The 24,878-nt window shown below is 38.6% G+C and overlaps 3 protein-coding genes across 4 annotated transcripts in view; 1 reads left to right on the top strand and 2 right to left on the bottom strand.

Moving 5' to 3' along the window:
• Positions 1–393, bottom strand: part of LOC133098595 (olfactory receptor 10A4-like) — an 85,842-nt gene extending 85,449 nt beyond the window's left edge. Inside the window, 1 exon segment of the mRNA XM_061201395.1 lies at positions 342–393. Within this exon segment, the coding sequence (XP_061057378.1) occupies positions 342–380 (39 nt within the window). The 5' untranslated portion in view covers positions 381–393.
• ZNF215 (zinc finger protein 215) overlaps positions 1–423 on the bottom strand; it is a 141,867-nt gene extending 141,444 nt beyond the window's left edge. The window contains exon 1 of the mRNA XM_061201393.1: positions 342–423. The gene's annotated coding sequence lies outside the window, so the exon portion shown is untranslated. The remainder of the gene's footprint in view (positions 1–341) is intronic.
• A 5,832-nt stretch (positions 424–6,255) lies between these two features.
• Positions 6,256–24,878, top strand: part of LOC133098591 (interferon-induced very large GTPase 1-like) — a 31,015-nt gene continuing 12,392 nt past the window's right edge. Inside the window, exons 1-2 of one of the 2 annotated variants that reach the window (XM_061201389.1) lie at positions 6,256–6,391; positions 12,054–12,123. The gene's annotated coding sequence lies outside the window, so the exon portion shown is untranslated. The remainder of the gene's footprint in view (positions 6,392–12,053; positions 12,124–24,878) is intronic. The other variant, XM_061201388.1, reaches the window with a different exon arrangement.

The following is a 24,878-nucleotide window of genomic DNA, read 5'->3' as shown; positions in this document are numbered from 1 at the left end:
TCTGAAATAGATGGCCTGGATTGTTGTGAGGATTGTAGCATTTGCCCCATCATGTTTCACTCTCTAAAGTGCTCCATTTTAAAAGCAAACTATGTGGTCACCCTAGTTTTATGGGCCTGGAACTCAAGACTTGTAGCGGAGTTGTCCTGTGTCTACTTAGTTAAACTGAAACTACATTTTCTAGAACTTCCTTCCCTTTGTAGTTCAAGGTTAGTGTAGACCACAGAGATATTCTGTGTGAGATTTAGAAGGCAGAGGTGAAGCAACTATATTCTTTGTATTCCATGTAGAAAGTTGATTAGGGACACTATTGCAGCTCACAGATGTTGTCACTGACTCACCTTGTAGATGTGGGGCAGTGGTTCAGGCGACACCTCCATCAGCTCCCATCCAGCTTCCCTCTTTCATCTTCTCCAACTTGTGGGCTAGGTAGGAGTTTAATATTGTGACAAAGGGCACCAGCTTCTTTTCCAGATCACCTGAATTATCAGAGTTAGGTGACTGGATGACTGGAGGCTGTAAGAGACCAAAACAGTCTTCAGCTCATCCTCATGGATTCCAGTTTACCATTATCCTCCCCCATGTCATGTTCATCTTACCTCCCCAAGTGCCTGTCCTGGTGACTTCAGGCCCAGCACTAATCACAGAGGCAACAGTCATTTTATTGCATGAGATCACAACCCTGTAATAAATCCCTTGGATAGAACTCTGATACAACGCTTGACAGACAAATAAGAAAATAATTTGCATATGGTTGACCAGTGAAGACAAGGGGTCATTTAGAGTGAGAGTACAGAGTAGATGAGGAAGGTTTTACAACGAGGCCATAACGAAATACAGTAGTGCATGTCTCTGCAGAGTGCGATGAGCTTGCAAAGCCAGCAGAAGAGAAGTGCAGCCAGATTCGCAAAGGGGGAATCAAGAAAAGTGCTGTGTCATGAAAGTCAATGGTGGTTTCAAGAAACAGGAACACTGTCACACGCTCTGTTAAAAACAAGACAACAGGCCCAAAGTTGAGTCACTCATGCTAACCCCACATCACTAAACTGAGACTTAATTATAGTTTTGGCTTTCCCAGAAATCAGTCTGATACCAGTCAATCAGTAATTGCCTGATCAGCATTGGTTAGGTAATCCACCTGATAAATCTTTGCCATTCCTATAAGGAAATAACCAATCTGCCTTTTTGCCTAGTACAGCTTCCTTGTTCCTTTTCCCTACTGTCTATAAAATTACTTCACTGTATAGCTCTCCAGATATCTCTTCTGTCTACTAGATTGGACTCTGACCCACACATGAATCATTGAATAAAGCCAAAGAGATCTTTAAAATTTACCCAGTTGAATTTTAATACCTCCTAAGGGTAAGGAGAACACTAAAACAAAACAAACAAACAAAAAAACCTGCCTCTTGAGCAATATGGAAGCTACTGACAGCCTTATCCAGAGCTGTTTAAGTACACTGACACAGCAGATATCAGCCAGGAGCGGGTAGGAGAGAGTAGAATGTGAGAAAGTAAAGAGAGTGAGCATAGATAATTCTTTCACAAAGTTTCTGAGAAGCCAAGGATGAAGGCAGAGTGATAGGTGAAGGTATACAAGGTGGCAGATGAAGGGATTTTTGAAAAAGAGAGAGTCGTTAGCCTGTGTGTGTGTGTGTATATATTTTTAAATTTTTTTGGCCATACTGTGCGGCCTGTGGGATCTTACTTCCCTTACTTCCCCAACCAGGGATTGAACCTCTGCCCTCAGCAGTGGACGTGCCAAGACCTCATCACTGGACCACCAGGGAATTCCTGATATTAGCCTGTTTAATAGCCAATAGGGTTCCAAGGAAAGATGACAGACTGAACTCACATATTTATTCCCTTTCCCTTCAGAGACTCTGCTAAAATGATAGTAACAAACACAGAAACCTTTTTAATGTAAATATAACGATGAGAACAGAAGAGGGTCTGTGAGGGGATGGGAGATTTTGAAAATGGATGCAAGACTGATAGTGGATAGAGCAGGCCAGGGTAAGCCACAGCCCGAGCTGCTCACAGAAGATGAGCAGATTCACCCCCACATAAACATACACAAGAGAATCAACTGAGTCAGAAACTCGAAGACAACCCATACAATGAAGAACATGCTCCCCTGCTCAGAAAGCCTGGAGCCAGGAATTCCACGATGTGAATTCTATCTCCTACCCACCACAATCTTCTAACCCCCAGTGTCCTGGGGGTGGAGTGGAGGGAAGATAGACGAAGAGAGACAGGTGAAAATCCAGGGAACCTAATCAGGAGACAGCTCATTGCTGCAGCCTTCTAACATCACCAGATACTACAAATGGGAAATGAGTAGACTACTTGGTGACTCAAATATCACAATTTCTATACTTTATACTTAGAAAAATAGGTCAACTTCAACTTTTTCAAATGCTATAGGCTTTATATTTCCAAACTCTAACTTGGTTGAAAGGCAGCTGTCACTGGATCAATGTCTGAAAGTTTGTTTCCTTCTCAGAGATGTCCTGGGGTTTTTCAATTATGAAGTAAAGAAAAGAGTACAATATCTATTCACTTAAAGCCATATTTTAGACAAATGTTTTCTGCTCTAGCCAAGATCCCTACTGACAGTAAAAGTCGGCTTATTTCTGGGAACTGAGAAATGAAACAGAAATCCTGCAATGGTTAACAAGGAAGAAGCCAAGTAAGAAATGTGAACATTTGTGGAAGACTGTTTTTGAATCTAAGGATATTTTCGCCATTAAATGATTTAAATGATTGAGACAAACAAACATTACTTGCAAAGCCACACTGAAGTTTCATTTCGGGGAAATGAGAAGCAGGGCAACATCTGGTCTGGTCCCACCCCCTGCATCCTCCCAGCACAGAGGGACAGCAAAGACATATTCACAAATTGGAGCACAATTAAGCACAAGATAGTGAAGAAAAGCCTGAAAGGCACAGAACAAGTTATGTGGTCTCTTCCTTCTGGAGGGTCACAGAAGTTCAAATTACAAATAGAAGAAAAGGGATCCTGTCTGCCCAGATTTGATCTTCAGGATTACAACCTGGTTTGAGTGTAGACTAAGACATAGACCATAAAATGAGGGATATATCTGCATTAACCCATACAGTATTGAACCAGGGAGGTTCAATAATGAAGCTAGGGACGAAGTGAGAGAGTAGCGGTGATATATATACACTACCAAATGTAAAATAGATAGGTAGTGGGAAGCTGCTGCATAGCACAGGGAGATCAGCTTGAAGCTTTGTGAGGACCTAGAGGGGTGAGATAGGGAGGGTGGGAGGGAGGCTCAAGAGGGAGGAGATATGGGGATATATGTATACATATAGTTGATTCACTTTGTTGTACAGAAGAAACTAACACAACACTGTACAGCAATTATACTCCAATAAAGATGTCAAAAAAAACAAAACAAAACAAAACACAGCATTCCCATTTACTGTTATTTAACCAAGAGAAATGAAAACATGTCCATAGGAAGAGTTATAATCTAATGCCCATTGCAGCTTCTTCGTAGTAACTTCAAACTGGAAATAACCTTCAGCTATCAAGAATTAATAGATAAACAAATTGTGGTATACCCATACAATAGAATACTCAGTAATAAACAAGCAAGCAAACAAACAAAAAACCAAACAGGTGATTAGATAAAGAAACCACTGCTAAATGCAACCATAATGTCAAAAACAAAATGACAGAAGCCAGACACCATAAAATATGCACTATATGACAATTTAAATGAAATTCTACAACAAACACAACTACGGTGATGAAAAGCAGATCAATAGTCTCCCAGGGCTCTGGGTTGGGAGAGGTGATTCACTGCACAGGGGCAAGAGGGAAATTGTGAATGATGGAAATCTTCTATATTGTTATCCTAGTTGTGATTATATGATGGAATATACTCATTAAGACTCATCAATTATGTACTTAAAATTGGTGAATTTTAGGCTTCCCTGGTGGCGCAGTGGTTGAGAATCTGCCTGCCAATGCAGGGGACACGGGTTCGAGCCCTGGTCTGGGAAGATCCCACACGCCGCGGAGCAACTAGGCCCGTGAGCCACAACTACTGAGCCTGCGCGTCTGGAGCCTGTGCTCCGCAACAAGAGAGGCCGCGATAGTGAGAGGCCCGTGCACCGCGATGAAGAGTGGCCCCCGCTTGCCGCAACTAGAGAAAGCCCTTGCACAGAAACGAAGACCCAACACAGCTAAAAATAAATAAATAATAAAAATGAAGGAATTCCTTGAAAAAAACAAACAAACAAACAAAACATTCACTAATCATTTAACTGAAGTTCATGTTAAAAACAAACATTTCTTGGAATTGAGAGAAAACTAAAAGATGAAACCAAGAGTCTGTCCTCTGTATTGGGGGTTGACCTGGAGGAACAGGAGGTAACTGTGTGGTGAAATGAACCTGTTTGTGAATCTGATTTTGATTCTACGGGATTGTTTTAATTCCTTCATTAATTTATACATTTACTGAAATCTTAATCAAATTAAACACTGGAAGGAGCACTGCAGCTGAAGACCCTCCACTTGATGTTTCTTGTTCTGACAGATTAGATCTTCAAACAAATTATGTGCTGGGGAAAAAAGAATTCATATTTGAATGTCTGCTGCAGGCCAAGCACTGGGTGGGATTATTAACCTATCTCATTTTATCCTCATTAATGTATATGAGGTGGGTAGTGCTACTGGCACAAATTCATTCCACCACCTGGCTGCTTCTCATTACTTAGGTCGCCCTCTCCACACTCAAGACATAAGCAAACATAGCTAGTCACTGTTGGATCCCGGACTCAAATTAATGACTGACATTTAAACTCTTGTTTACTAGAAAACACCTACACTCCTATTCTAAAAGTAGGAAAAGTGAAGTCTTATTGGAAGGACACCATGCCAGCTGCCCTTATACCTTCTTTGTGCCTCATGTCAACTCACTGAAATAGCTATTAATATCCTCACATACAACTTGAGGAAAAAAGCTCTGACAGATATGGTAATTTCCTTATTCAATTATCACACATTTTGCTGTGGGGAAAACCCTCCATGCATCTGTCCTACAAACATATAGATGAACACATTTTGTTCATCTATATGTTTCATGCACTACATCTGGGATATAATGATGAAGAAGACAGATCCCTCACAACTGGGACAAACACAGGGAGGTGGGATGTTTCAGGTTTGGGGGATGGGAGAAATCAGATAGACAGCTACAGTGCAGCACAATGTGATAGGAGCATCATTAAGAGTGGTATAACTGCTCTGAGAGCACAGTGCAGAAGAGCTCAGTATAGGTCCATGTAGTAGAGATGTGCAGGTGTACTGGGAGTGGGAAGAGGAAATATGAAACAATGTGGGTAGAATTTCTAGAGGACCTGGGAAAAATGAGTATGAGGTTCACCTCCAAGAAGACGTGTGTAGACATACAAAGCTTGAAACAGAAGAAGAACACTGGAGCAGGAGGTACTGATCTACAAGCAAAATTATAATGAATTAAATCATGGAGTAAGATAATAATCAATGAAACAAAATGCTTTACATGGGATTTAGGTGTGAGAGAAAACAGTCAGATTTTTAACATTACTAAAAAGCTCTAATATAAAATATAGACAACTGTAAAATTCTCTTTCTCAGCATAAACACACAATATGCTGTTAAGAATTTATCTCGCAGTAGTGTTGAATCATCCAAATCAGCTAATACAATGTTGGAAACCTGGTTAATTTTCAAATCAACCACAAAAAACAAAACAAACAAACAAACAGCTAATTCTAGTGAGATCTTTTATAGGAAATAAAACCTAAGAAGTTTCATTAGCACTGAGAGCATGCTTCTTCTTTGTCCTTGGGTGACTTGAGAGCTAGAACAGTAAAGCAGTTAAAGCAACTTCCCTGAGGAAGACACTCGAATGTGCCCATGTCTCTTCTCCTAAATTCTTTCCCTATCCTGTTTCTCCCATGTTCTTTATCTGGTGCTCACCCCATTCCACCATTGATACACACATGCATGCACACAAATATACCAACATTAGTCTTCCATTTGCAGTTATTTTAACGCCCAGGAATCACAATATAAACAAATAAATGAATTAATGAATAAATAAATAAATAAATAAGCAGGATTCCTTTAAATCAGCTGATTTTTTTTAAAGGGGGAAAAAAACCAAAAACAAAAGTGAAACCAGTTTTTCACTTCCTGTCTGGAGGATAAAATAAGGCCCTTTTACCACAGAGGCAGCTGAAGTCTAGGCTGAAGATTTCAGTCAGCTTCAGTCAGCAAACTACCAGACTCTGGGAAAGAACCAGCTCTACTTTCTCTCTAATATCTCTGGAGCAACCTGAAGACAGGAGCTTGGCCTCAAGAAGACAGGTAGGTGAAGGAAAAGGAGGGAAATGGGATAGACAAAAAGATACAATGACATACTCAGAGACTAAAATAAAAACAGAAATTGATGGAAACAGGCATAGGGACAGTCAGAGACACAGGCAGATTAAGGCATGCTAAGAACACAAATAGGAACCTGGCTTTCTCATTGTTCCAATAAACAGCTCCGAATCTGGGGGAAAGGGAGTACATTATCGAAACAGACAAACAACTTGGTAATTTTTATTGTCAACTAAAAATAAATCTAGACTTAGGTAAAAAGAGACTATTTGAAAGGATTATTGCAATAAGGGGAAAGAGACTATTGTAATAGAGAAAATAATCCAAACATAGAGCTTCAGGCATCTCAAAGGCCAGGCAGAAAGGAATATTCTTTTAGAGGAAAGGGTCAGCAGGCTAAGAAGAACACAGTATAGAGGGAGTGGGATAATCAGGGAATATTTTATCCTTAGGAGGGACCATTAAGGAGAGGTTGTATGCAGGGTCAGGAGGAAGGTGGGTCAAAGTTAAGGGGACTGAAAAGCAGAGAATTTTAACTAATGTTTAGTTTCAAACACTTTCCAATTGATCAGGGGGACAAACAGCTCAGTGAATCCTTTATGAGGCAAAGAATGGAATTTAAAGGGTCTGTGTCTGCTGCTATATTTAAAATAGGTAACCAACAAAGACCTACTGTATAGAAATAAATAAATAAAGTTATTTTAAAAGGGGGGGGGCGGTCTGTGTCTGGCCTCCCTATAAGTAATAAAGGGACACACAGATGAGTTTATATAAGTCATATGGGGAAAGGTGGCTCTTTGCAGTAAACTAATTCTCAGAACACAAAAGGGTGGACGGATTTCTTTAACCATCACTGCTTCCAGGAGTAAAGGACTCAAGAAAAGTTTAACTTTGTTATTATGATTCATGTAAGTAACAGGTACTATGGTAAGCACAGAGAAGAGAGGAACTAACTCGACCTGGAAGAATAAAGGAAGGCTTCACAAATGAGAAACCTGAATTGGGTTAGGAGCATAGTGTCCTGGGAAGTGCTCATGTAACATAATATTTTAGGGGAGGAAACAATTTCCCTTCTAGATTTTTTGGCTGGTCTAATAATTGAATTGACATAAAACAGATTAACGGGAGAAAATTAAGTTTAATTACATGCTTACAAGATCCCCACCAAGACATGAAGACTCAAAGCAATCTGGCAATTGAGGCATATATACTATCCCAAGCTAAGGAGAAGGAAGTAGGAGTGTAGGGCTTCAAAGGCAAGGAAGACACTTCACAAGAAGATGAGAAGAGCAAATGACTGGTAAGCAAATGTTTGCCATGCCATGCAGGTACATCTTTCTGATATAAAAAGTTGTCTCTGGTAATAGCTCTCTCTGGTACAGGCCCTCTATATGATTCTTTTAGGCAGTTCAAGGAGAGGTAAAAAGTTTTCCTGAGTCTGCTGGGTCTTAATTGCCTTCAGCTCAAAACAATCCACATGCCAAAGTGGCAGATTTGGAGGTGGCATATTCTGCTCCCCCTCAACATACAGGGTTAAGAAAACTATGAGGCTGAGGACAGACGACGGAGTATAGTTTCTAAGAGAAGTAAGTGAACTAGATGTTAGGAAAAGGAAAAAGAGTGGTTGTAAAAGGAATTGGGTTAATTGTTGCCAGACTGTGAGGGGTCTTGAATGCCAGGGCCCAGTAATTTGATATCATAAACCAATGAAGAGTTTTCAAGTTCTGTAAACAAGTAAATGATTTACCTACAAGTTTCAGGATGCAATGTGAAAGATGGACCACAACAAGGATAGAGATAACAGATTCAAGAGCTTCTCATACAGAGCAGTCAAATAAATAGGGCAAACTAAATGCCGAGCATTTAGTAAGTAACTAACAAGGACCGCAGTTTAGGGGAAAAAGTAGGGAAAATGGGCTTCCAAGAAATAAAAGGTGCCCACATCACCATTTCCCCATCAAAAAGGAATGGTACCCCCAAATGGCTAGACTTAGGAATTCAGGATGAGTTTCTAACTGGATAAGCTGTTCAACACAGTTAATCCAACAAGTCCAAAGAGGAGCTAAAGGAATAATAAAATCTATAATAGGAGGCAGAGACTAAGAGGCAAGCTAAAATTTTATTACTTTATTGAGCTATAATTCACATATAATATTATTCTGTTGTGCAACATGATTCCATATGTGTATATATTGCAAAACGATAACCAAAGTCTAGTTAACATCCATCACCACACAGTTATAGTTTATTTTTCTTTATGATGAAAAATTTTAAGGTCTTCCTCTTAGAAACTTTCAAATACATGGTACAGTATTATCAACTATAGTCATCATGCTGCACATTAACATCCCCAGGACTCATTCATTTTATAACTGGAAATTTCAGCCTTTGTCCTTCACCCATTTTGCCCTCCCTCTCCCCCACTTCTGGCAACCACCAACCTGTTCTCTGTATCATTTAGTTTGTTTTTGGTTTTGTTTTGTTTTCATTTCCATATGCAAGTAAGATCATATGGTATTTATCTTTGTCTGACTTATTTTACTTAACATAATGCCATCAAGGTCCAACCAGGTTGTCACAAATGGCAGAATTTCCTTCCTTTTTTTTTTTACTGCTGTATAATATTCCATTAGAAATGTACCACATTTTCTTTATCCATTCATCCATCAATGGACATTTATGTTGTTTCCAACTTTGGTTATTGTAAATAATGCTGGAATGAACCTGGTAGGGGAGAGGGAGGATTTTTTCAAATTAGTATTTTCTTTTCCTTTAGATAAATACTCAGAAGTGGCATTGGTGGATCATTATATTTGACAGAAACTGGGAAAGGCTGGACACTGCATAAAGAGCCTAAAGCAGCTCACGATTAGCAGCAGAGTCTTTGAACACACATTCTCTAACTACATATCGAAAGCAGCCTCAAGTTACTCTCCATCCCATTATCTGCTTGTTTCTTTCCTAGCACTTAAAATAATCTGAAATTATTTTGCTTATTCAAATACTTACAAGTTTATGGTTTGCTTCCCTCCACTATGGGTAAACACTGTAAGGGCAGGTATCTAACCTGCCTTATTCATCAATCAACACACAGTACCTAAAACATTTCCCAGCATGATGATAGCCCTCAATAAATATGTGTGAAATAAATGCTGAAATTTTTTAAATCTTTGCCAAACTTCCAATCCATGGTACTTGTATGATCTAGTTCACTCAAAGGCACATTATCATGATGGGTACAGAGAGAAGAGATGGTCAACAAAGAGGAGCTCCCTAGATTCTTCTATTGTTTCTCTGATATCAGTCTGCTTTAAACTTATCTGTAAATAAACCAGATTTTTCATTTGTTTAATATTCAAACTCTTTACTCTTTATTCTAAGAATAGGAGAATATTTCCAGGATATATTAGAGTTGTTGTTACTGTTGTTGTTACTGGTGTTGTTATTAATTCTGTACAACATTTGATGTATATTTTCATTATGGAGAATCAGGCCATACTGCCGCTCTGGGAAATATTCTTCTATTGTTTCTTTGATGATTTTTCTCAAACATCCTTTCTGATCTCTCCTTCTGAAAACCATATTAGACTCAGTCACATGTTGGCAGCATTTCTGGATCTAGCCTGCCTGTCTCCTTAATGAGCTTTATAGCTCTTCATAGCCCTTTCCGTGTCTTTATCCTTTGAAGTTAAATTCTTAAAGATCCCTCAGTTGAACATTCTAGCATAGTAGTTGAACCTTCATGTGTATTCATTCAAATACTGAGACAGAAAGAACACCTCAGTTGGAAACTAAGAAGTAAAGAATCTCAAAGGAGATATCTTCATGTTCAGGCCAACAGGAATGGCAAATTTAGTTTTTACACTCCCATCTTTTCTCCATTAAAAATGTCTCCTTAGAATAGGGTTGGGTTTTTTTCAAAATATGATTGAACACTTGGCAGCATTTATAAAATTAAAGTTGGGGGGTTTATAAAAACCATAGTTCCTGAGCAATAAGCTAGACATCCCATGTCAGATTCTCTGTGAGTGGGGCTGGGAACCCACATTTTTAAGATGTCCTCAGGTGATCAATATCCAAAATAAAGACTGAGAACAACTACTTTGAAAGATTAACTCATACTTTTAACTTTAAATTGGTTTAAAACCAAGTCCAGTTCGATCAGAGGAGTGAGGACATTACAATCCTTAACACCTCCATTAATTTGCTGCAATTTCTGCCTTCTTTAAATCTATCTCTATAGTTTGGCATTCAAATAGACCAAAACTGTATGATAAGCTAGGTGGAGAAATCATTGTCAAAATCTTTCCAGCACCACAAAGTATGGGCAAATAATCTACCTCTAGGCCACAAGTCCTTCACTGTAGGCAACACTGAAGTAGACAAGAACTAAAAGACATCTTTTCTTCTCCTCATCCTTCTTCCTACTACCCATATCTCTACTTCTCTTTCATTGACACAACCCCAGTATCAGCTCTGAGGCACACAAAGCTACAAAGAATGGCTTGTTGCCTTGGGAAACTATTGGAACAAGTGCCTTATACACAGCACTCAGATATACACACTATTTTACATGTATTTTTCTTAGAGAATAAGTCAGTGAAAAGACACAACATGGTCTTGAACAAGGATGTAAGTCTTTGACTGTTAATAGATCCTTGCTGGAACTCACAAAGTTGAATTTTTATGTGACTTCAAACGATTTCTTCCCAGACACTCTAGACAGGGGTGGGAAGGAGGGATCCTGGTATACACCTTAACTGTAAAACTGATTTACTCCTGAGGAAAATACTAGTGTGTCTGGACCTACATACACCTAGTAAAGGCCACTGCATTAGTCTTCAGCAGAGATCATTTTGTTAGGTTACATAAATACCAGGGACTCAGTCTTTAGCAAGGACTAAATATATGGATTGATTTCCACAATACACTTTCTCTAGTCAATATGAAGTCTTACTTGTACCATTCTGCTTTGTGAGCAAAGGTTGTGTCCACTGTGGTATAAACCAATGCTCCCGAATCACTGGCAGATCATCTCCTAATGTGGGGATATATCCATGGTCTGCTAGCTCCCTTCAGGGAAGGTCATCTTGAAAAATGTCTTCTGACACATTCAACTCCTACCCAATGCCCAGCAGACTTACTCATGCAGAGTGAGAAGAGCCTGACAGTGTAACAGGACACACAAACTCCCCAACTCCAGTGTCAGGACAATATCTGTCCAAATCTGAACCAGCCTGTCCAGTGAAGACAATCATTGAGGAGTCTACCCTCCTCCCTATGTGCCTTTGTCTGTGCCCTTGAACTGACACCCATGAGAATTCTAGCTCAACAGGCTTAGTCCTAAGTCTTAGAAAGAAAAAGCAGCTGCAGCTACTGTCCTATCCTTTTGGTTCCTTCCTAACCTATTTGGAGGTCAATGGCTATGGGATTTCAAAGGCTGAAGAGGCTTTCTTTGGGTTACAGTCTCCCACATTTCCTAAAGGAAAGAGACTCCTCGTTCTGAGACAACAAGAAAATAAGTAAAACATTAGCAGAAAAGAGACACAGCACCTCCCTTAACTTTCAGTCTACACCAAAATGATGAAAGTTATTTTCCATGTTGCAGCAATTTCTATGGCTAATATTTCCCATTACCTCATGGCAGAAGCACCAGGAGACAGGAAGCCACCTCTGAAAGTTAACCTTCAGGATCAGCATTCCTGACTGCAGCTGTGGTATGTAGTTTCTAGTTAAAATTTAAAAAGAAAGAAAAAAAAAAAAAGCATGGCCTTAATTTAGACCCTTCTGTCTTGACTGATCCTTTCATTCCCCAATGTATGTAAGCTTCCCAATCTTTATTGTACTTGATATATTGTCATCAAACCCTATATTTATGCTCCCTGGAGTGGTGGGTCTGCCATTCTACTTTCAGTTTTCATGGTTTCCCGCAGATTGGAGCCTGCTCCTCTACCTTGGGGAGCTTCTCGTTTTCCTACATGTCCATTCCTGGTCCTATAGGATCCAATGGCCCTTGGGCCTTATTCATCCCATTCGAGCAGCCCTTGTCTCTTTTCATGATGTTTTCCCCATTACACTTGCCACTTTTCTGGTTACTTTGGTTCCTAGGCCAATCTTAACTAGATATCCTCTCTGAAAATTTGCCTCTACCACCTGGAATAGGTGTAGGCACCAAATGAATTCCATGTACAGAATAGCTCAGCTACAATCCTGAGCCACCTAAACTCCAAGTCCCTTTGGCCAACTAAATGGATGTCTTGAAGGTTATATGTCTCCCCAGATAACAGCCATCCTACTTGTTTCCATGGCATACACTCCCTGGGCTATGCTTCCCTTAATTCCTTTCTACACTTTACCTTGAGGCACTGAAAAATTCCCTGGAACCTAATCTTCATATGTATTCCTTCTAAGTTCTCTGGTTTAGCTCTTCAAGTCCCCACCAACAGCTCCTCTCTCCAGATTTTCCTAAAGTGTGAGGCATGCTCTTATTACTAGGAGAATCAGATACTCCCTTGGCTTAGTGGTGGAAACCTCCGTTAGGTCCTCCTCCCCTTCAGTGGGATTTACCTCATTGAGTCCCACATCCCTCTGGGCACTGAGACTGTGGTTCCAACAGGGCTTTAGAAAAATTAAATGATAGGAGGAGTTAACATTTATTGAACCCTTAGAATAGGTCAAACACTGGGCTGAGCATGTTACATATTTTGTCACTTGGCACACAGATGAGGGTAGCTCCATGATTCGAGACCTATGTAATGCCCTCCCCCTGCTGCTAGCCAATAGAATGTGGCATAGATGAAGGAATTTTTCAGATGAAATTAAGGTCCCAAATCAGTTGATTTTGCGTTAACCAAAAGGAATATTATCCTGGGTAGGCTTGACTTAATCAGGGAAAAAACCTTAAAGAGCGACTCGGCCTTTCTTTAGAGATAATTTTCCCTCTCGCTGGCTTAAAGAAGTAAGCTACCATGTTGAGGGAGGGCCTACAGAAAAGATAATGTGGCAAGGAACTGTGGACAGTCCTAAAATCATAAGGAGATGAATTCTGTCAACATGTATAAGCTGAAAGCAGCTTTTCTCCAGTTGAGACTCTAGATGAAAATACAGCTCAGTCAACACCTGGAGTGCTGCCTTGTAAGACCTTGAGCAGAGGAACCACCTAAGCCATGCCAGACTCCTGACAGAAATTGTGATATAATGTGTGTGTTTTTTAAGATACTAAGTTTGTGGCAATCTATTATACGATAATATAAAAATAATACAGATTTTGGTGCCTAGAAGTGGTACCTAAAACTTGGGAACAGCTATGGAATCAGGCAAGTGAGCAGAAGCTAGAAGAACTTTGAAGAGCATGACAGAGAAAGCCTATATACCTTCGACAGACTGTTAGAAGAAATCCAGACTTTAGGTATGCTGCAGTGAGGGCTCAGAAGAAATTGAGGGACATGTTATTAGAAACAGAAGGAAGAGGATTCTTGTTATGTAGTGATAGAAAGCTTAGCAAAATTATGTCCTGGAGTTATGTACAAGGAAATACTTAAAAGCTGGTTTTATACTTAGGGAGACTTCCAAGTAAGGTGTTAAAAGTGCCTCCTGATTTCTTCTTGCTGCTTATGATAAAATGTGAGAAAAGAAAGATAAACTGGGGAAAGAACTGTTAAACAAAAAGGAGCCAAGGCCTTACAATTTTGAAATTTCTCAGCCTCTGCAAAAGGCAAAACCCATTAGAATAAAGAGATTCACAGTCTTGAATCTCTGTTGATTATGATTGTACAACCTTTTCCTAAAACCTCAGAAAGATTAAAAGGTAAAGGAATCAGGCACAGAAATGGTCCTTTCAAGAAGATAAGGGTTTGCCTCACAGATATCAACCAAATTAGAAGTCCTCTAGGAAGCTTAAGGTCACTGTTCCCTACCATCTCAGCGGGAGGCCAAGGCTTTTCCAGAAGGGTTTGTCTGGAAAAGAACCATAGAAGTGGCTTTTGTCTAAAGGAGTGAACCCCACTGAAATCTATAGAAGATCCACAAAGTTCTTGAGAAAATTTGTTCAGCAGAAACACTGCTAGCTGTTGTTGGATGGAGAGTCTGTTTACGTCTGTCAGATCTAGCTGGTTTACAGTATTGTTCAACTACCCTGTTTCCTTACTGATCTTCTACCTAGTTGTTTTATCCATTATTGAAAGTACAGCAATGAAATCTCCAACTATTATTTCAGAACTGTCTATTTCTGTCCTCACTTCTCAATTTTTGCTTCCTATGGTTTGGAGTTCTGTTGTTAGGTTCATAGGTTTATAAGTTTTATATCTTCATGATGGGTTGACACTTCTATCAATATTTAGTGTTCTTCCTTGTCTCTTGTAACAATTTTTGACTTAAAAGTCTATTTTGTCTGATCTTAGCGTAGATACCTCAGTTCTCTTTTAGTAACTATTTGCCTGGAGTGCCCTTTTCTATCCTTTCACTTTTGTCCTATATGTCTTGGATATAAAATGAGTCTTTTCTAGACAGCATGTAATTGCATTTTGTTTTTCAATCTATTATAAGAATATTTACCTTTTAATAAAAGAGTTTAATCCATTTATAAAAATTACTGATAAAGAAACACTTATTCTGCCATTTTGCTTTGTCTTTTATATGTTTCATATCTTTTTTGTTTCTCAAGGTCTCCATTAACTGCCTTCTTTTGTGTTTGATTTTTTTGTAGTGTATGATTTTGACTCCTTTCTAATTTCCTTTTCTGTATATTTTAAAAGTTATTTTAGCATTGGTTGTCCTGGAGCTTACAATTAGCCTCTCAAACCTGTAACAATCTATGTTGAATTAATATCACATTAGCTTCCATAAGTATATAAAAATTCTGATCCTACACTGCTCCATCCCTCCTCCCCTTTATGTTGTTGTGTCACAAATTACATCTTTCTACTTTGTGTGCTCATTTAACATAGATTTATCATTATCATTTTATTCATTTGTCTTTCAATCAAATTGGGAAAGAAAAAGGAGTCACAAATGAAAAATACAGTAATACTGGCTTATATATTTCTTTACCTGTGTTATTTTTTCATGTGGCTTCAAGTTACTGCCAAGTGTTCTTTCATTTCCACCTGAAGGACTCCCTTTAGCATTTCCTGTAGGACATATCTACTAGTGATGAACTCCCTCAGCATTTGCTTATCTGGGAATGTCTTAACTTCTTCTTTATTTTTGAATGATGGTTTTGCCAGATATAGGATTATGGGTTTTCTCTTTCTTTACGTACTTTAAATATGTCATCCCACTGCTTTCTGGCCTCCACGGTTTCTGCTAAGAAATCCAGTCTTTTTCTTACTGAGTCTCCCTTGTATATGACAGTCACTTCTCTATTGCTGCTTTCAAGATTCTCTCTTTGTCTCTGGCCTTTAAAAGTTTTATTATAACGTGTCTCAGTGTGGACCTCTTGTGTTTTTCCTCCCTAAAGTTCATTGAGCTTCTTAAATGTGTAAATTCATGTATTTAATCAAATTATGACTTTTTGGGCATAGTTTCTTCAAAATTCTTTTACATCATTTCTCTCTCTTGTCTCCTTACGCAACTTCCATTATCTGTATGTGGTATGCTTGATGGTGTCCCACAGGTCTCCTAGGCTCTCTTCATTTTTGTTCACTCCTTCATCTTTATGTTCCTCAGACTGGATAATTTTAAATGACCTATTTTCAAGTTCTCTGGTTTTTAATTCTGCCTGCTCTAATCTGATGTTCAAATTCTTAGTGAATTCTTCATTTCAGTTATTGTAATTTTTAACCCCAGAATTTGTTTGGTCCCTTTTTATAATTTGTATCTCTTCAGAGATATATACTATTTGGGGCACATCATTCCCCTGGTGTTACTGAATCTCTGTCCGTGATTTACTTTAGCATTTTGAGCATATTTAAGCCAGATGAATTAAAGGCCTTGCTGAATACATTCTATGACTTGATTCCTCATGATAGTTTCTATTCATTTTTCTGTGAATGGGTCATATTTTCTTGTTTCTTTGCACATTTTAAAATTTTTTTTGTGGAAAACTGAACATTTTGAATTTTATAATAAGGTGACTCTTGAAATCATAATCTTTCTCGTGCTCAGGGTTTGTTTTGGTTCATTCCTGTGGGTTTTGGTTATATGTTTAGTACTTTTCTACCTTTTTCTCTAAAGATATTTGTGGTTTGTGCTCTCTGAAATGTGTTCTTTAGCTTATCATGAGCTTATGTGTTGATTGAGATTTTTTTGCCTAAAGACAAAACAAAAAACCAACAAACAAAACAAAAAACACCTCGCTTTGCATACTGGCTCAGTGTTTAGCATTCCTCCAATGCTTAACCTGGCCCTTTACAACTCTGCCTTAGCCTTCACTTTCTGCTTCTGAACCTAAGGATCATTTAGAGGTATAAATCCTACACACAGGGAACTTTTTACTGTTCCACTTCCACACAGAATCTCTCTCCAGTCTTTCCTACCAAGTTTCAGCATGTCTATTATTTGTCTCAACCTTAACATCTTCCCCCAGACAGTAGGGGTTGTCCATTTACCTTTCTTGTTTGTAAGGAATGCCCTCCACTTGGCTGCTTTTGTGCCCTGAGGAAGCTCTGTGCTACGCAAAATAAAAACAAAACTGCCTTTCGTCAGTCCTTCAGATAGCCCCCAGAGGGCTCCAGATAGACAAACACAATTCTCTGAGATCAAGGTCTGCTCTTCTCCCTTTGAAAGCAGGGACAAGGGTCTCACAATGGGAATGTGGGCTGATATCTTCAAGATTCCCTCAAGCAGGGGAGGAAGGTGGCCCAAAGGCAAGTAAAAATGCCACAACACTCCCCTACCATTTTTAAGTTGCCTTTTTCTTGATCAGCAGATACTTGGTTACTATAGACCTTTGATTATTTTCCAGATTTCCAACAAAGTTGATTCTGATGTTTTTTCTCTTGCTTGTTTATTGTTTCAGTAGAAGGATGTGCCCTTGGAGCTACTTATCCCTTCGTATTTGCGGATGTGCTCCTATATAATTTATTTTTCATAATGGCTGTGCTTAATAACTGCCTTACAAAATTCCTGAACACTTGACATTTGGTTCTCATGAGTCAGTATAGGCTGGTTCCAGCATACCATGAAATATGGTCACTGAGGGCATAACAGAGGTTTACAGAGGTCTCTGAGAAAGCATTGAGAGCATGTCTATAAGAAAGGTCTCCCAACCCAGCCAAGAACTGAAGGCCTATGATTGAGATTTTATTCTTCCCTAAAAACGCTCTTGGATTCTTTTCTAACCCTTTTATCAACTATTATTCTCCCCTACACCTAACCCATTTCTGATCTCAATGAGAGCTTCTCACAAAAGATAGACCCTTAGCCACTCTAACTCTCAGTTATCAGAGCTCCAGAAGATTTTAGGCACCTTTCAGCAGGCAAAGTAATAAAAGACTGCAGTATCACCATATGATAGATGTCAAATAATATTCTAAATCAAGCCTGTTAGAAGAAAATGCATGAACCAAAATTTCTCAGGCTCAATTACAATTTTAGACATCATAATTATAGTTATAATTAGGGTCACAGTATGTAAAAACAGCACTGGCCAGGCAGAAATGTTTATTTCTAGGAAGTTAAAGAAACTTAGATAAAATTAAAGTTCTGTTGCAAGAATGAAGTTGAGACAGGATCTACAAGACATGGCAACATTTCTTTATGTGGAAAAGTTTTCTATCCTTGCCAAGGCACTGCTGACTTAAAAAGAAAAGAAAAACTATTGTTTCTGGGAAATGAGAGAGAGAGAAATAAAACTGAAAGCCTTTCCACAGCAGTTGGTAGAATCAAGGAAGGGCTGACCCTGACAGCTGGGTGATGAATAGGGCTTATATGTGTGATGCCCCACCCAGGGGCACTCACACGCATACCCACACAGGACAACTCACCTTATAATCAGTAGTCCTCTTATGATAATTTTTAAACTTGAGTCATTATTAAACACATAATTCAAGATCCTTGAGCCTTTGCAAGATAATAACAAATGTTAAAACACAGTAAAAAGGTTTTCTTTTTTTTTTTTTAACTTCCTTATCTTATTTTAAAATCAGGCCCGGTGCTACACAGGAAGCCAAAGCCTAAACTAAAAGCAGTCAGCCTTAACTCTAAGAGACTCAGGGAAAGAACCCACTCTATATGCACATATCTCTGGAACAACTTGAAAACAGGAGCTTGGCTTAAAGAGGCAAGTTGGTAAGAAAGAAGGGAAATGGAAGAGAAAGGTGTATAAGAATTGACACAGAGACTGAAAAAGAAACAGTGACGAAAAAAGTCAAAAGGAGCAGAGACTAAAAACAGAGACACAAGGATAGACTATAAGACTTCTTAAGAACAAAACATGAATTTGACATGGTGGTTGATGCATAATAGCTACAAGTATGGGAAGAAGGGGAGTACACGATCTAAACAGGTAATTAAGACTTCCCTGGTGGCACAGTGGTTAAGAATCCGCCTGCCAATGCAGGGGACACGGGTTTGAGCCCTGGTCTGGAAAGATCCCACATGCCGTTGAGCAACTAAGCCTGTGCACCACAACTACTGAGCCCGCACTCTAGAGCCCGGGAGCCACAACTACTGAGCCCACGTGCCACAACTACTGAAGCCCGTGTGCCTAGAGCCTGTGCTCCGCAACGAGAGAAGCCACCTCAATGAGAAGCCTGCACACTGCAAAGAAGAGTAGCCCCCGCTTGCCACAACTAGAGAAAGCCCGTGTGCAGCAACGAAGACCCAATGCAGACAAAAATAAATTTTAAAAAAAAAGCTTTAAAAATAAACAGTTGGAAAATCTATATAATATATATAAGTACAAGGTACTATTGATAGCTCAGAAAAGAGAGCTATGTACTCAACCTAAAGATTAATGAAAGGCTTCACAAATAAGGAGAAACTTGAATTAGGGCAGAAGGAATATAGAACCCCTGGCAGAAAAGGTGGGGAGGAAAGGCTCATCCAGGGTAATATTTAGAGTCAAGAATGCCATGAGAATGAAGGAAGATGGCAGAGTGTGGTTTTTAAGGGAGAGAGTGAGGTAAGTATTAGGAAAAGGAAAAGGAGTGGTTGTGAAAGGTACGGTAGAGTATGATTCTTGTTCAAGTATAAGGGCCTTGAATGATAAGTCATTTTAATGTTATCACGAGACAATGTAGAATTTTCAGTTTTCTAAACAAAACAATACATGATTTAAATTTGGATGTCAAAAGGATGACTCTGGATGCAATGTGGAAAAGGAATTACAAGACAGGAAAAAAATTATTGAATATACCAGAGCAAACATGAAGGCCCAGTGGCAGTGTGTATATGGAATAGGTAATAGACTCATGAGCAAATTGATACAGGTGATATATAGGATAATCTATGCCCTATAGTAGATGCCCAACAATGAAAAGTTATAGATGGAAAACTATGAAATAAGGTGTCCAGAAAACAAATGTGCCCATACCACTATCCCCCCATTATCATTGGGGGATATATGTGGTCTGAAGGTGAATCCAGACAGGAGCCAGAACTGGAAATGAGTCTGTAATTAGTATGAGACATATTCCTACCCACAGAAGTTAATCCAACACCACCAAACACCAACACCAAGTACAAAGTGAAAGAACTGGATCACAGATAGAAAGTGGGTACCCAAAACCAAATACAACTCTAAGAGAAACTAGAAAAGTTAGAAACAAATGAGGAATGCCTCAAAAGATTCCCATGATTAGCATCAGAACTATCAGTGCATTTCACGACACCTTATGCATTCTCTAGAGAATCAAGAAGTAAAGTCATCTAATGAGGATTAGAGCTCCAATTAAAGCTCTGTTTCTCCCTCCTCCTAGACTACTCTCATCATTTCCTTCCTCCTAGACTGATGCAGAACCCTCTCTGACCATGTCTTATTCATGCCTATAACCCCATTTTTGAGCAGAACACCTGGCACATAGTCTATGATATGTACATGGGTTTGAACTGGATGGAAGAATTTGAGAATATGATGTCTGACTGTAGTGAGCTAAAGAGAGACAGAAGTCAAAGGTGACTATTTGGAACCTGAGACACTGGAAAAATTAAAATAGGATGAATGTGATGGGAAAACAAAAGGAGGGAGACGTTTGGAAATCAGGTGATGAGTGCAATTGGGACATCCTGTTTTGATCCACCTTCATGGGGAGTTCTGGCTGGTGAAGACCACATCTCTGTCTTAGGCTGATCCCTAGATTGGCTCTCCAAATGCATGTCTTCATGCCCTCACCCAGGTATTCAACTTTCTTCTCCTCTCCCCTCAACTATCCACCAACAATCCCCAAACACGTGGCTGTCCCCTGCCCAGCCTAAAGGCTTTCTACAACTCATTAGAGACACAATGAAAACATGTTGTGAGCAGTGTTCTACATGGGGACATTAGGTTGGGTTGCTAATCATATTGTTCGAGTTCTCTTTGTATTTACTTATTTTTTCTTGGTTTGTTTTATCAGGTACCAAAAAACATACTAAATACTAAACCTTTCCTAAAGTAGTTGTGGATTATCAATTTCACCAAGTAATTCTGTAAACTTTGCTTTATTTTTATGGAACTTATTTTTTAGAGCACTTTTAGGTTTACACATAAATAAGCAGAAGTTACAGAGATTTCCCATATACCTCTTGCCCCCGCACGTGTCATCTCCTGCATTATCAACATCCCCCAACAAAGTGGCACATCTGTTACAGTGATGAACCCACATTGAAAAATCAATTATCACCCAGAGTACGTAGTTTACATAGGTCTTGCACATTCTCTGGGTTTTGAAAAATGTCTAATGAAGTGTAACGAACCCTTAAATATACAGAATAGGTTCACTGCCCTAAAAATCCTCTGTGCTCCTCCTACTCATTCTTTCCTTGTAACCACTCATCTTTCTGCTGACACCATAGTTTTGTCTTTTCCATAATGTCATACAGTTGGAATCATAAAGTATGTAGGCATTTTAGTCTCACTTTTTACGCTTAGAAATATACTTTTAAGTTTCCTCCATGTCTTCTCATTTCTTTTCATTTAATTTCACTTCATTCTTTTCATTATTTTTAGAACTGAATAATATTCCATTGTCTAGATGTACCACAGTTTATTTATCCATTGACCTATTGAAGGATATCTTGGTTACTTCCAAGTTTTTGAAATTATAAATAAAGCTGCTATAGACATCTGTGTGCCAGCTTTTGTGAGGTATAATTTAGGTAAATATCAAGGAGCATGATTGCTAATCATATGGAAAAAGAATATTTGGTTTTGTAAGAATGAACCAAACTGACTTTCGAAGTAGCTATTCCATTTGCACTCCCAGAAGCAATGAATATGAGCTTCTTTCATGCCAGACCCTTGTCAGCAATTGGTGTTGCCAGTGATCTGGATTTTGGCCATTCTAATAGGTACACAGGCATATCTCATTTTATTGCACTTCATGGGTATTGTGTTTTATTACAAATCGAAGGTTTGTGGCAACCCTGCATCAAGCAAGTCTATTGGCACCATTTTTTTCTCTCCACAACCCCTGGCATCCACGGATCTTTTTACGGTATCCAAAGTTTTGGCTTCCACTATTTCATATAGTTGGAATCATAAATTATGTAGCTTTATCAGACTGATTTCTTTCACATAGCAATGTGGTTTAAGGTTCTTCCATGTCTTTTCATGGCTTTATAGCTCAATTCTTTTTTTGCTAAATAATAATCCATTGTATGAATGTACCACAGTTTGTTAATCTATTAACCTACTGAAGGACCTCTTGTTTGCATCCAAGTTTGCAAATATGAATAAAGCTTCTATAGACATCATGGGAAGGTTTTGTGTAGACTTAAGTTTTCAACTCATTTGAGTAAATACCAAGTAGCTTCGTTGCTGGATCATATGATAACAGTACAGGGTTTTGTTTTTTTTTTGTAAGAAACTGCCAACCAGTCTTCCAAAGTAACTGTAACATTTTGCATTCCTACCAGCAATGTATGAGAGTTCTTAGCCATCCTAATTGGTGTGTAGTGGCATCTTGCTGTTTTAATTTGCAGTTCTCTAATGACAAAGATGGTGAGCATTTTTCCATGTTTATTTGCCATTTGCATATGTTTTTGGTAAAATATCTGTTCAAAAATGTTGCATCGGCTTCCCCGGTGGCGCAGTGGTTGAGAATCTGCCTGCTAATTCAGGGGACACAGGTTCGAGCCCTGGTCTGGGAAGATCCCACATGCCACGGAACAACTAGGCCCGTGAGCCACAACTACTGAGTCTACGCATCTCGAGCCTGTGCTCCGCAACAAGAGAGGCCACGATAGTGAGAGGCCTGCGCACCGCGATGAAGAGTGGCCCCCGCTTGCCGCAACTAGAGAAAGCCCTCACACAGAAAGGAAGACCCAACACAGCCAAAAATTAATTAATTAATTAATTAATTTAAAAAAAAATGTTGCACCATTTTTAATTGGGTTGCTTGTTTTCTTACTGTTGAGTTTTAAGGTTTCTTTGTACATTTGGGATACCAGCCTTTTATTAGATATATATTTTGCAAAGACTTGCTCCCAGGCTTTGGCTTATCTTTTCTTTTTTTTAAAACAGTATCTTTCATACAACAGAAGTTTTAAAATTAATGAAGTCCACTTATCAACTTATTCTTTCATGGATCATGCTTTTGATTTTGTATCTAAAGTGTCATCGTCAATCCCAAGGTCACCTACATTTTCTCCTATGTTTTCTAGGAGTTTCATAGTTTTGCATTTTATATTTAGGTAATACGATCCATTTTGAGTTAATTTTGTGAGGAGTGCAAGGTCTGTACCTAGATTCATTTTTTTGCATGTAGATGTCCAGTTATTCCAGCACCCTTTGTTAAGACTATCCTTTCTTCCATTGGATTACCTTGACTCCTTTCTCAAGATCAGTTGACTATATTTGTGTGGGTCTATTCCTGGCTCTTCTAGCCCATTCATCAATTCTATTTGTCTCTTCTTTTGCCAGTACCATACTGTCTTTTTTTTTTTTTTAATCTTTATTGGAGTATAATAGCTTTACAATGGTGTGTTAGCTTCTGCTTTATAACGAAGTGAATCAGCTATACATATACATATATCCCCATATCTCCTCCCTCTTGCGTCTCCCTCCCACCCTCCCTATCCCACCCCTCTAGGTGGTCACAAAGCACCTTTATAGCTTCACAGTAAGTCTTGAAATCTGGGAGTGTCAGTATTCTGACTTTGTTCTTCCCCCAATATTTTGTTGGCTATTCTGGGTCTTTTGCTTTCCTTGTAAACTTCGGAATCAAGTTGTTGATATCCACACAATAACTTGCTGGGTTTTGGCTGGGATTGCATTGTCTCTATAGATTAAGTTGGGAAGAACTGGTCTTAATATTAAACACAAAATATCTCTCCATTTATGCAGATATTCTTTGATTTCTTTCATCAGGGTTTTGTGGTTTTCCTTATATAGATCTTGAACATGTTTTATTAGGTTTATACCTAAGTATTTCTTTTTTGAGGGTGCTAATTTAAATGGTATTGTGTATTTAATCTCAAATTCCAATTGTTTATTGCTAGCATATAAAAAAACAATTTTTGTAAGTTAACCCTTGTATCCTGCAACCTTGCTATATTCACTTACCAGTTCCAGGAGATTCTTCTGTTGTTGATTCTTTGGCATTTTTTACATAGATGATCATGTCATCTACAAAGACAGTGTTATTTATTTTTTCCCAATCTGTATATTTTTATTTCCTTTTCTTATCTTATTAGCTAACTCTTCCAACAGGATGTGTGATAGGAGTGATGAAACGGGATTCCTTTACCAATTCCATTTTAAGAGGAAAGCTTCTAAGTTCTTACCATTAAGTGTGATGTTAACAGTAGGGTTTTTGTTAGTGTCTTTTATCAAGTTCAAGAAGTTCCCCTCTATTCCTAGTTTGCTGAAAGTTTTTATAATGAATGGGTGTTGGATTTTGTCAAATAGTTTTTCTCCATATATTGGTATGATCATGTGATATTTCTTCTTAGTCTGTTGTGGTGTATTACATTAATTGATTCTGAATGTTGAATCAGTTTTGCATACCTGAGATAAATCCCACTTGGTTGTGGTGGATTATTCTTTTACATATTATTAGATTTAATTTGTTACTTTTTTTTTCATGAGAGATATAGGTTTATAGTTCTCTTTCTTGTAATGTCCTTGACTGATTTTGGTATTAGGGTGATGTTGACCTCATGAATTAAATTAGGAAGTATTCCCTCTGCTTCTGTCCTCTGAAAGAGATTGTAGATATTTGGTACAATTTCTTCCTTAAATGTCTGGTAGAATTCACCAGTGAATCCCACTGGGACTGACGCTTTCTGTTTTGGATGGGTTGTTAATTATTGATTCAATTTTTTTTAATACACACGGGCCTATTCAGATTATCTATTTCCTTTCATGTAAGCTATGATAGATTGTTGTCTT

This window comes from Eubalaena glacialis, chromosome 10, assembly GCF_028564815.1.
Source record: "Eubalaena glacialis isolate mEubGla1 chromosome 10, mEubGla1.1.hap2.+ XY, whole genome shotgun sequence".
Classification (NCBI taxonomy): Eukaryota; Metazoa; Chordata; class Mammalia; order Artiodactyla; family Balaenidae; genus Eubalaena; species Eubalaena glacialis.
The sequence above is the reverse complement of the archived record's forward strand: the minus strand, read 5'-3'. Positions and strand labels throughout refer to the sequence as shown.